Source organism: Salvelinus fontinalis, chromosome 18 (assembly GCF_029448725.1).
Source record: "Salvelinus fontinalis isolate EN_2023a chromosome 18, ASM2944872v1, whole genome shotgun sequence".
Classification (NCBI taxonomy): Eukaryota; Metazoa; Chordata; class Actinopteri; order Salmoniformes; family Salmonidae; genus Salvelinus; species Salvelinus fontinalis.
The window spans coordinates 30,456,163-30,468,774 of NC_074682.1; the positions used below are offsets into that span (position 1 = coordinate 30,456,163).

The window sequence follows — 12,612 nt, forward strand, 5'->3', positions numbered from 1 at the left end:
ACTTCTGACCCACTGGGAATGTGATGAAAGAAATAAAAGCTGAAATAAATCATTCTCTCTACTATTATTCTGACATTTCACATTAAAATAAAATGGTGATTCTAACTGACTTAAAAAAGGGACTTTTTTTACTGGGATTAAATGTCAGGAATTGTGAAAAACTGAGTTGACATGTAGTTGGCTAAGGTGTATGTAAACTTCTGACTTCAACTGTATTTACAAAGCATGTGACAATTAAAATTGTATTTGATAAGAGTACAACCCAATTCAAACCTTGCTTTATACTTTGGTCAATCTGACAAATACACAACACCAGGTTGAAGTACATCAAAACCAATACTTTATTTAATGTATAGCAATACAATTTACGTATTAAATAGCACTATTAAACTTCAATAACATGATATCATATAACAGTACCATAGTAATGCAACACCATGGTACAATCATACAATGACAGAATATAATAAATGGAAAAAACATTTCTTTATCTTCAAGTTTACAAAATAGAATGAATGCTGAACTTGCTTAGATGGACTGAGGCAGCAAACTTTATTCAGTGACTCCCTGGATGTTTTCCATCCATAGCACAAATTGTTCTGGTGTAGTCTATAACAAAAGTCTGATATTCAAATGGGGAGTGGGGAGGGGGGGAGGTCTATGATGATCACACAGCATAGATTATAACTTCCAAGAAGAATGGTCCTTGAAGTAAATATGTACATGACCTTGAAATAGCAAATTACACTAATGTTATAAATGAAATATGTATTAAGCATAAAGTTAATAAAAATAATAATAACAATAATAGTTACAGGCAAAAACATTTTTTTGCTGCCAATAACCATTTCGTGACAAATAAGCATGTAGGCTGTGTTTACACAGGCAGCCCTATTCTGATATTTTTTTCACTAATTGGTCTTTAGACCAATCAGATCTGAACAAGATCTGATGTAAAAAAAATCTGGGATTGGTCAAAAGACTTAGGCGGCCTGTGTAAATGCAGCCATAGTAAGTCAGGACTTTTCTTCAAATGTTGGAGAGTTGTGACTTCATTTAACAAGATACTCGTTGAGAGAGAAGAGCAAAAAATAGGAACAAATAGGAAAATACAGCATGTATGTATCAGTACAAGGTACAGCTAAAGGATACAGTATAGATGGGTAAAGTAGATATTATGGTTTGGTGTAGGCGATGGAGAAAAACAACCTCTTTTAGCCCAGTTAAAACAACATGGTGCAGTATGGACTGACACATTGGACTGCTTTTTAGGATAAAAGCTTCATGTGACACTTGTTTACATTTTGGGCAAACAACTTTGTTGCAATTTTCAACCATGTCTTTGGTTATAATGACAGTAAAACACTTCACCCTCCGGATTATGTTAAGACCAAGAACTCCATTCATATGGTAAAATGAAAGCTATGTTTAATATGAAGTATACTCCGTTGTAATGGAACAGTTGATGCCAGACGAGTCACATGTAGACCTGTGTTTAGAAACTAACTAGTATCATTTATTTAAACAAAATTGACAATATGGGTCTCAGTGTGTCCAAGCACCAATCCACACAAGGTGAGAGGGGAAATGAGAGGGGAAATGACAGAGTATACAAAACCAGCTGCTTAATATGATCAAGTATATATGGATTATAAAACAATAGAAATCTGAATATAAAGCAATGAATGTTCACAGTAGTTGTTGTAATACCACTTTTAAAAAAAGTAATGGGTACAATTTACAAATAGAATTTAGATATTTGGGTAATATAGGAATAATATGTATAATCTACAGATTATAAATGCTCCTGGGATAAAGTGGGTTTTACTGAATAAGAAGCGTTGGGTACACTTTATTTGGATAGTCCTGATAGAGCATCTACAGATGGACTACAGATGGGCATACCATCAACAACGATCTGTTGATAAGCGACTGCTTGCTAAGGTTACGGTTAGAGTTAGGTATAGAATAAGGTTTAGGCTAAGGGTTAAATTTAGGATTAGGATAAGGGTTAGGGCTAGTAGACAGTTGAAATCTTACTGATAAGTCTGTAGAGCATCTACAGATGGACTACGCCAATAAAGTCTTACCGCAGAGTTGACCAGATGATAGTGTTGCAATGCTTGTTAAGTGAGCTGTACTGTCATACACTGAACTGGGATAGTCTGTATTGAGAAATCTATTGGACTGGATCATGTTGACCTTCAGGGTTAGCCTTGGTCCTCATTCTTCATTCATTGAAGCTAAAGTCTGTTCTTAGCCACAATCCAGAGATCCAATGAGTGTAGAGTACAGTGGAGCCAGTGTGTAGTTAATGGTACTGTATTATCGAACAGGGTTTTAGGCAGTAACATCGACAGTGTAGTGTAAACTGGTCAGAGACGCTTTCCTTTTCCTCACGTGAAACAATGTAACAGTTAACAACTCTCAGCAGGATAACAATTAAGACAAACAATTATGAAGAAAAAAATAAATATCAAAAAAGTTTATATCAGTGTAAAAAAGGTAATCAGGTTATTCATTTAACCAACATTTCTGGCTAAAAAGGCCTCAAGGAAAGTCCGCCAAAGTTCTCTTTGTTCCTCAGAGTTGTACAAATTAAGTGCCTTCGGATGATGGTGTGGTCAGTCAGACCAGTAACCAGTCAGACCAGTCATATCAGAGACCAGTCAGACCAGCGACTCCATGCTCTCAGCAGGATCTGATTCGTCCATGATGACCACCACTCCATTAGTGTCCATGTAGATGGGGCTCATCCCACTGTCTCTGCTGCTCACCAGGCTCAGCATGGCCTTGTACAGGTACTGGTACTGCTCCTGGAGACAGACGCACAGGGAGAGATGAAGACCGAGAAACAAATGTTTCAACTTTAAATGATACTTCTAGGTCTATTCTAAGATTGTTGACATGTCAGAATGAGCAATGACAACCACCAAGTGATATTTGTTCCTATGACTGACTGGAGATTTTGCTTAAGTTATTGCTTATTGGCGATTATTGAAGCCTGACAGCACCAATCCTCCTGACTGGGTCATGGGTGAACTCACTATGTCTGTGAAGACTCCCGGCCTCATGAGGTTGATCATCTTAGCCACCTGATAGACATCCACAGCCCCTTCACTCTCCAACTGCTGAGACAAGGTGGTGAGGGCACACAGAGTCCCTGCAGACACTGCCCCAAACCTACCAGGGACATGGAGGGACATGTTAACACACATACATACTCCTGATATACCAATGCATGCATGCCGACACACACACTTACTCATCGTGTATAATGGTGGGTCCGTCTCGGGTCATAGCCTCCTCTTTGATGACGTTGATGAGCTCAAAGGTGCCGCTGAGAGGGGCATCGGGGTTGGGCCATTTAGGGCACTGGAAATGTCTCACCTCCAGGACATAGTCATCCTGTTAGAGGGAGAGATATTAAACTAGACAGACAACTAGGACACTGACAATACAGTACCGCTACCTCAGGCCAGCACTGTAGTTTAGCTAAACCCCATCTGATGACACTTAGTTTGTATTAATGGGAATAATAAACTTCTAAATGGATTCAAATACTACTTTCCTATCTAGCTTGAAGGATCACTCTGGGACACACATGGCCCTGCCATCTGCGTACAGGTATGACAGGGTCTGAGAGGGTTTTATACACTCACACAGGTGAGAGTTTACTTGTGAAAGGTCAAAGGTGAAGGGTTACTGTACCTGCGTGGCCTCCAAGATGAAGTCGTGGATGATGATCTGTTCTTCGTTGGAGAGACACAGTCTGTCCTTGCTGATCAGGGTGACGGTGAAAGCTAGGCAGTTCATTGCCTCCTCTCTGCTCGGCCAGTACACAAACTCATCCTCAGCCTAAATACACATAGGGCCAGTCAGACCAAAAAACAATACAGGTTAGATGTGTGTAATGTATGTGTGTGTAACCAGGCGAGAACAGTAGAGCGCTACTTGACTAAATGTTATAACCTTCTGGCCAGCTACTCTACTCACCAAACCATGGTTGTCTGCAAGCATGACAATGATTTGGGCATTGTGGTCCCAGATCATTCTCCAGAAGTCTGTGGTGGTGTGGGGTAAAGGATGCTGGGTAATGATGAACTCATTACTCCTGTAGTAACCCTGCGTGGCCCAAGGTTAAAGATCAATATGTAAGCACTCATACATAGTCAACAACTCACAAAATCTTCTATAACATAACCCAATTACTTTTACGTTGTCTAAACATCAGAAGGAATTTATTGGGTCTGTTAGGTTTTACATTTGATCTAAATGAGTTTTAAAAAGTTACGGTCGGATCGTGATGAGTACTGTGTACAGGCCCTCAATTTCTGAGTATTAATTATTCCTTATAATAAATAATTGACTATTATTCAGTAAGAGGCTTCACACAATAACAGTTTGAAATGCAGAGTAATTATAATCATCAAGGGAACAGAAGATATCATCAGACAGAGTGTGTGTGGTGTGCGGGGTATAGCAGTATCATACCATTATGTAGGAGGCATTGATATAGTCTGTGTCTTTCATTCCAAGGAGAGGGGCCAGTCCTACGCGAGCACGTTCCGCTAGAGCGGGAGAAAAAAATACATTTATTCAAACACACCCATGGCGTTAGGGTGCCATGATACAGTACTAGATAATAATGAACATAATTGTTGCTGTGGCAACTACAGCACTTTCCCTATGGCATAATAACATGGCCGGGTAAATAAACTCTACCTCTTTCTATAATGTCTCGGGGCGAACTGGCAAAGCATGACACCTCATTATCTCACTCAGTGCAGTAGATGATGGAGAATTGACAGAGTAATTGATAATGTAGCCTAGGATAGTATGCATCTATAGAAATACTGTCCTCACATGGAACTACTGAGGAGTTGCGGTTCTTCTCCTTGTTGCAGTCTTTCTGGGCGCTGAAACACTCCACGAAGCTGCCGTTACTCTGGGTCAGCAGCTGGAGAGATGGAGGTAGCAAGACCGTGCTGTGAGATAGAAAAATCTCACCACGAACGGGTTTAATGTTTATTATGTGTGTATGTGACATGTATTACAGTGTTCAGTACACTGTAGTCCTTCAACTATGGAGTCTCTAAAAGGCACTATTCCTTATAGTTTGTAAGACATACAGTACGAACTACACTATGCCACACCAAAGGAGGCTGGGGTTCATCATACCCTGAACTGCTTGTCGAGGCGTGTGCGGCCCCCCAGGCCGGGGGTGAGGATGCTGTTGACGTAACCATGGAGCTGCCAGGCGGGTACCTCTGTCTCACTGCCAAGGATGGCCTCCATAAGGGCATCATGGATGAACACATACTGCTCCTATAGTCCAGGGGGAAGGGCAGAGGGAGGAAGAATTAGACTGGAGAGAACCACTGAGCTTATGGAGAGGATCTCTCTAGCTAGTGTAACATTGTGTAGGAGATGACATTCTCTTCGGCAGTTACTGTAGCTGTATGAACTTTGTCGGTGTATCGGAGGTGTTATTTGTCACACACACAAACACACACCTCTGTCTGGACCAGGTAGTTGCGTTGTGTGCGGATGTGTTTGAGAAAGCCCCAGACGTTGACTGTGCTTTTGTCTTTGATCTGCTGCAGCATGCTGTCGATGACGATGTACGTACCCGTCCTCCCGACTCCAGCACTATACAACCAAAACACATGTTACCTACTAACTACCACAGGAGACCCATAGAAGGAGCTGTATTACTGATCGTAGACAAGACTTCAATGAAACTAGTGGTGTTTCTGATTACCTCTTATGATGAGGAAGATGATTTTGTGCACTAGGATAGAGCGTCGCCCTTTCTGCAGTAAACATGGGCGGAATCCATGTTTAGAGAATATCATTTTTCTAGAGAGCTATTGTACCTGCAGTGCACTAGGACAGGGCCCATGCCAGGTGCGCGTGCTGCAGAGGAGCGCCCTATAAAGGTGAGGACAGGTAGGGTGTATTCCGGAACGCCCATGTCAGGCCACTGGGTGTAGTGATACTGGATCACCATCCGCTCGTTCTGACGCCCCTTCGGGTTGCCCTTCTGACCCTGAAACAATATGGATGACATTGAAGACTGAACTGGATGGAGTATGTCCACTTGGCAGATACAAAAATATAAGGCACACAAGGAAAGACCTGCTGGCTAAAGGGCCAATTTCCTTAGGCCTGGTCCAAAAACAATGTCAATGGAGGATTTCTATTGAACATGATTCTTAGTGATTTTAGCCAGGACTAGGCTTAATGTGTGTCTGGGCAAAGCAGCCCTAAGTGGAGGTGTCCCCAACACAAGCACTATGCACAGTCATCTCAGTAGTACTGTAGACGTACTGTACGGGTATTGTAGCATTGGGACATACCTTTTTGACTTTGGTGTTCCGTATGAGGAATTGTCTCAGTGTGTAACAGGCGTGAACTTTAGTACTCTTCAGAGTCACCACAATGTTGCCATACTCCTCAGTGCTCTCTGTGGGCCAGTATTGGTCACATTTTCTCTGTGAAAGACAACAGTATTAATCTAATCTTCTCTGAAAAAGAAAACAGTATTAATCGTATCTTCCCTGTCAAACAACAATATGCTCTTTAAAAGCCAGCTGTATATCATCCATTGTGAAAGACAACAGTAACACCAACAGTCAGAGAGAGACCACCTACCCTTCCTTTCTCTACCAGGTTGGTGATCATGACGATGATACCAGTGTTCTGTTCCCACACCATCCTCCAGAAGTCCTCGAATGTGGACTTGAGAGGGCCCTGGGCGGCGATGTAGGCCTTGGGATGGTTGTAACCCTGTTGAGAGGAGACGAGGGGCTAAGTGACAGCAGTACACAGAGCGCAAGTACAGTACACATAAAAAAGGTGAGTACCAGAGCATATATAATGACAGAGAAAGAGAACACAGCATACATAAAAACACTTAGAATATCTACTAAATACATCTAAAGCAGTTGGTTGACCTACATCTACATAGTTAGCGTTCATGTAGTCACTGTGTTTAGCATCCTTGCCAGCCAGTGGTCGTAACTTCACCCTACTGTGATCGTCTGGAAGATAGATGAAAGGAATATTAGTCTCATTCTGCATTGCCTTTTTAACGTCACACATGAATATAACAGGCTGTCAGTGTTGACTTACAGGCCACGATGTTGATGTATCTGTTTTTGTGCTTGTTGTCAGGATGATTGGAATGTTCTGCAGTGATCTTAAGGTCCACCGTACAGCGCTGAACCTCCTAGGGAGAGAAAATGGTCTGATCAGTTAATATTGATATGTTTGAATTACATTAGCAACATGATCATTATCATACGGGTTTGTATAGTGTGTGTATCCATACATCTGGGACAACTAGCCTAGTGTTGCGGCTGTATGTCTGTACTATATTTGATTGACATAGTATGAATAATGTAGGTTCACCTGCACCCACCTGTGTGCGTCTGTGTGTCTGTGTGCAGTGTGTGCAGTGTGTTCCCTCTGGAGAAGTGTTAGCTTTGTGCCTCCATCTGGTCACAAAGACAGTGTGCTCCTGTCCATCCAACCAGAAACTAGACTGTTAATTAACCTGCCTCACACTCAGCCATCTGCTCCACAACACACACTTCTTTCAGTATAAATATACTGAACAAAAATATAAAAAGCAACACGTAAAGTGTTGGTTCCATGTTTCATGAGGTGAAATAAAAGATCCCAGAAATGTTCCATACGCACGAAAAGCTTATTTCTCTCAGATATTGTGCACAAATTTGTTTACATTCCTCTTAGTGAGGAATTCTCTTTTTCCAAGATAATCCAACCACCTGAGAGGTGTGGCATATCAAGAAGATTATTAAACGGCATGATCATTACACAGGTGCACCTTGTGCTGAGGAAAATAAAAGGACACTCCAAAATGTGCAGTTTTGTCACACAACACAATGCCACAGATGTTTCAAGTTGAGGGAGCATGCAATTGGCATGCTGACTGCAGGAATGTCCACCAGAGCTGTTGCTAGAGAATTTAATGTTAATTTCTCTATCATAAACTGCCTCCAATGTCGTTTTAGAGAATTGGGAAGTACGTCCAATCGTCCTCACAACCGCAGACCACGTGTAACCATGCCAGCCCAGGAGCTCCATATCCGGCTCCTTCACCTGCGGGATCGTTTGAGACCAGCCACCCGGACTACTGATGAAACTGAGGAGTATTTCTGTCTGTAATAAAGCCCTTTTGTGGGGAAGAACTCATTCTTATTGGCTGGGCCTGGCTCCCCAGTGGGTGGGCCTATACTGCGCTCCTGCCCAGTCATGTGAAATCCATAGATTCGGGCCTAATGGATTTATTTTAATTGACTGATTTCCTGATATGAACTGTTACTCAGTCAAATCGTTGTATTTATATATTTTTTCAGTATACATACTGCACATGCCCTGTACACATTTCATATTGTTTACACAGACATAGGCAGTAATGTACACACCTACACACTCACAGACAGCCAGTAATGTACACAACTACACACACAGACAACATAAACCAGAATATGAGAATATCATAGACTCAGACACACACCCCCCCTCAACAATAGGAGAAACTGAGAGATCAAAACGTATTGTGTTACTTCCTACCTCAAACTCCTCAGCGAACCCGTGCAAGTTGTTGGAGTAGAGTTCCATGATGTGTTTGATGAACTGCTTGACAGGGACGGCATCCATGTCATCTGTAGGAAGACATAACACACTTAGAAAGACACAAATGTGGACATATCACACTTAGGCCTTCACAATGGCAGAGAGAGAGTGACTTTCTTTGGCAATGTTAACATATGTTTCCCATGCCAATAAAGCGCCTTGAATTGAATTGAGTGAGTGTGTGTCCGAGTGTGTGACACACTGTTACAAACAAAATCTAAATTTAGATCAATTTTAAATTCAAGCTATAACAACAAAATGTGGAAAAAGTCCAGGGGTGTGATTACTTTGTGAAGGTGTAAATAACAATATTAATATCCTGTCTAGAACCTCCCTACATTTGTAACATCTTCCATATTTCAGACAGACTATTGAAAGACCAGGTATTTTAATATCCCTTCAGCCTGTATCCCTTAGATTCCAAACGTCTCAGAGTAGGAGTGCTGCTCTAGGATCAGGTTCTCCCTGTCCATTATATCAAATTCAATGTGATCTAAAAGGCAAACCTGATCCTAAATCAGCACATCCCACACAGCCTCCCACTGAGACTAATAACTAACCCAGTAGTACAGATATGAATAACACGTCACGCATCATCATCACACACGGAAATGCTTCACCGAGATTCTTACAGATAAAAAGGATCAATGTGTGGACACATCTAGACTTCGTTCGTCGTTTATGTTGAGAAGAACACTTATCAGCCATGTCACACAGAGCGATGGGAATCACACCACAGCTAGACCAGTCACTGGCGAAAAAAGAGCCATAATTGTCTAATATGGGTGTTTAGAGGGGGTGGCATCTGTGTCAGATGAGCCACATCAGTCCCAAATTATCCATTAGGGAGGAGAGGTGATGGGGAGGCTACTATCACACAGAGAAAACCATCAGGACAAAGGGTGTGTGTGTGTGTGGACAGAGGAAACAGCTGCTGGGTTTGTCTGCTGGTGCTGGTGTGTGATATTACAGCCAATACACACTCCCAGCTGGGTCCACTGACAGACAGGCACTCCCTGACTCACTTCAATGGTTACATGGTTAAAGGTGATTGGGGGATGGTTTGAGTGTCCATTTGTAAACCGTCTTCCATTTATACACTAATCAATGGAGCTGATTAAAATACTATGGGCACATTTGGATTTGCTAGAACTTTGCAGCTGTGCGCACATTTTGCATCCCTTTATTCAGGAGAGAAGGGATGTGATGAAAGGTGGAACAAAGACATTCACGTGCAGGCAGGCACACACACTAGACCAGCTGTGTCAGAGTTTTGGCTCCATGCACCCTCTCTCTCCATTTTCTTCCTGCTCATTAAACCCCTCACATTACAGTCCAGTGGGGGGATGGATTTAGCATTTCAGATGCTGTAAAATAATCACAGTTCTATAAACACTTAACACTCTGTTCTCTGAGATGGTATATTAACTTGTCTGTACAGAAAGAAGCAGTTTGTCTCCACATACAGGAGAAAAGAGAGGGAGAAGGGGACTGAGCGCTTGCACGCGAGGAAGGGGGACAGGGAGAGCGCGCGAGGAAGGGGGACAGGGAGAGAGCGAGCGAGGAAGGGGGACAGAGCGCTTGCACGCGAGGTAGGGGGACAGGGAGAGAGCGCGAGGAAGGAGGAAGGGGGACAGAGCGCTTGCGCGCGAGGAAGGGGGACAGGGAGAGTGCGCGAGGAAGGGGGACAGGGAGAGTGCGCGAGGAAGGGGGACAGGGAGAGTGCGCGAGGAAGGGGGACAGGGAGAGAGCGAGCGAGGAAGGGGGACAGGGAGAGAGCGAGCGAGGAAGGGGGACAGAGCGCTTGCACGCGAGGAAGGGGGACAGGGAGAGAGCGCGAGGAAGGAGGAAGGGGGACAGAGCGCTTGCGCGCGAGGAAGGGGGACAGGGAGAGTGCGCGAGGAAGGGGGACAGGGAGAGTGCGCGAGGAAGGGGGACAGGGAGAGTGCGCGAGGAAGGGGGACAGGGAGAGTGCGCGAGGAAGGAGGAAGGGGGACAGGGAGAGTGCGCGAGGAAGGGGGACAGGGAGAGAGCGCGAGGAAGGAGGAAGGGGGACAGAGCGCTTGCGCGCGAGGAAGGGGGACAGGGAGAGAGCGCGCGAGGAAGGAGGAAGGGGGACAGAGCGCTTGCGCGCGAGGAAGGGGGACAGGGAGAGAGCGCGAGGAAGGAGGAAGGGGGACAGAGCGCTTGCGCGCGAGGAAGGGGGACAGGGAGAGTGCGCGAGGAAGGGGGACAGGGAGAGTGCGCGAGGAAGGGGGACAGGGAGAGTGCGCGAGGAAGGGGGACAGGGAGAGAGCGAGCGAGGAAGGGGGACAGGGAGAGTGCGCGAGGAAGGGGGACAGGGAGAGTGCGCGAGGAAGGGGGACAGGGAGAGAGTGCGCGAGGAATGGGGACAGGGAGAGAGCGAGCGAGGAAGGGGGACAGGGAGAGAGCGAGCGAGGAAGGGGGACAGGGAGAGTGCGCGAGGAAGGGGGACAGGGAGAGAGCGAGCGAGGAAGGGGGACAGGGAGAGTGCGCAAGGAAGGGGGACAGGGAGAGAGCGAGCGAGGAAGGGGGACAGGGAGAGAGCGAGCGAGGAAGGGGGACAGCGAGAGAGCGAGCGAGGAAGGGGGACAGAGCGCTTGCGCGCGAGGAAGGGGGACAGGGAGAGAGCGCGAGGAAGGAGGAAGGGGGACAGAGCGCTTGCGCGCGAGGAAGGGGGACAGGGAGAGTGCGCGAGGAAGGGGGACAGGGAGAGTGCGCGAGGAAGGGGGACAGGGAGAGTGCGCGAGGAAGGGGGACAGGGAGAGTGCGCGAGGAAGGAGGAAGGGGGACAGAGCGCTTGCGCGCGAGGAAGGGGGACAGGGAGAGTGCGCGAGGAAGGGGGACAGGGAGAGTGCGCGAGGAAGGGGGACAGGGAGAGTGCGCGAGGAAGGGGGACAGGGAGAGTGCGCGAGGAAGGAGGAAGGGGGACAGAGCGCTTGCGCGCGAGGAAGGGGGACAGGGAGAGTGCGCGAGGAAGGAGGAAGGGGGACAGAGCGCTTGCGCGCGAGGAAGGGGGACAGGGAGAGTGCGCGAGGAAGGGGGACAGGGAGAGTGCGCGAGGAAGGAGGAAGGGGGACAGAGCGCTTGCGCGCGAGGAAGGGGGACAGGGAGAGTGCGCGAGGAAGGGGGACAGGGAGAGTGCGCGAGGAAGGGGGACAGGGAGAGTGCGCGAGGAAGGGGGACAGGGAGAGAGCGCGCGAGGAAGGAGGAAGGGGGACAGAGCGCTTGCGCGCGAGGAAGGGGGACAGGGAGAGTGCGCGAGGAAGGAGGAAGGGGGACAGAGCGCTTGCGCGCGAGGAAGGGGGACAGGGAGAGTGCGCGAGGAAGGGGGACAGGGAGAGTGCGCGAGGAAGGAGGAAGGGGGACAGAGCGCTTGCGCGCGAGGAAGGGGGACAGGGAGAGTGCGCGAGGAAGGGGGACAGGGAGAGTGCGCGAGGAAGGGGGACAGGGAGAGAGCGCGAGGAAGGAGGAAGGGGGACAGAGCGCTTGCGCGCGAGGAAGGGGGACAGGGAGAGTGCGCGAGGAAGGGGGACAGGGAGAGTGCGCGAGGAAGGGGGACAGGGAGAGTGCGCGAGGAAGGGGGACAGGGAGAGTGCGCGAGGAAGGAGGAAGGGGGACAGGGAGAGTGCGCGAGGAAGGGGGACAGGGAGAGAGCGCGAGGAAGGAGGAAGGGGGACAGAGCGCTTGCGCGCGAGGAAGGGGGACAGGGAGAGAGCGCGCGAGGAAGGAGGAAGGGGGACAGAGCGCTTGCGCGCGAGGAAGGGGGACAGGGAGAGAGCGCGAGGAAGGAGGAAGGGGGACAGAGCGCTTGCGCGCGAGGAAGGGGGACAGGGAGAGTGCGCGAGGAAGGGGGACAGGGAGAGTGCGCGAGGAAGGGGGACAGGGAGAGTGCGCGAGGAAGGGGGACAGGGAGAGAGCGAG

General features: G+C 47.2%; 1 protein-coding gene across 2 annotated transcripts in view; it reads right to left on the reverse strand.

Annotated features, from left to right (window-relative positions):
* Window positions 1-1,411: 1,411 nt before the first annotated feature.
* LOC129815270 (receptor-type tyrosine-protein phosphatase gamma-like) overlaps window positions 1,412-12,612 on the reverse strand; it is a 233,339-nt gene continuing 222,138 nt past the window's right edge. For both annotated transcript variants that reach the window (XM_055868933.1, XM_055868932.1), the window contains exons 15-29: window positions 8,605-8,696; window positions 7,138-7,234; window positions 6,964-7,046; window positions 6,658-6,792; window positions 6,363-6,497; window positions 5,880-6,052; window positions 5,517-5,652; window positions 5,182-5,328; window positions 4,867-4,960; window positions 4,495-4,571; window positions 3,997-4,125; window positions 3,712-3,858; window positions 3,266-3,408; window positions 3,048-3,183; window positions 1,412-2,816 (exon numbers count right to left, since the gene is read on the reverse strand). In XM_055868933.1, the coding sequence (XP_055724908.1) occupies window positions 2,670-2,816; window positions 3,048-3,183; window positions 3,266-3,408; window positions 3,712-3,858; window positions 3,997-4,125; window positions 4,495-4,571; window positions 4,867-4,960; window positions 5,182-5,328; window positions 5,517-5,652; window positions 5,880-6,052; window positions 6,363-6,497; window positions 6,658-6,792; window positions 6,964-7,046; window positions 7,138-7,234; window positions 8,605-8,696 (1,871 nt within the window). In that variant the 3' untranslated portion in view covers window positions 1,412-2,669. The remainder of the gene's footprint in view (window positions 2,817-3,047; window positions 3,184-3,265; window positions 3,409-3,711; window positions 3,859-3,996; window positions 4,126-4,494; window positions 4,572-4,866; window positions 4,961-5,181; window positions 5,329-5,516; window positions 5,653-5,879; window positions 6,053-6,362; window positions 6,498-6,657; window positions 6,793-6,963; window positions 7,047-7,137; window positions 7,235-8,604; window positions 8,697-12,612) is intronic.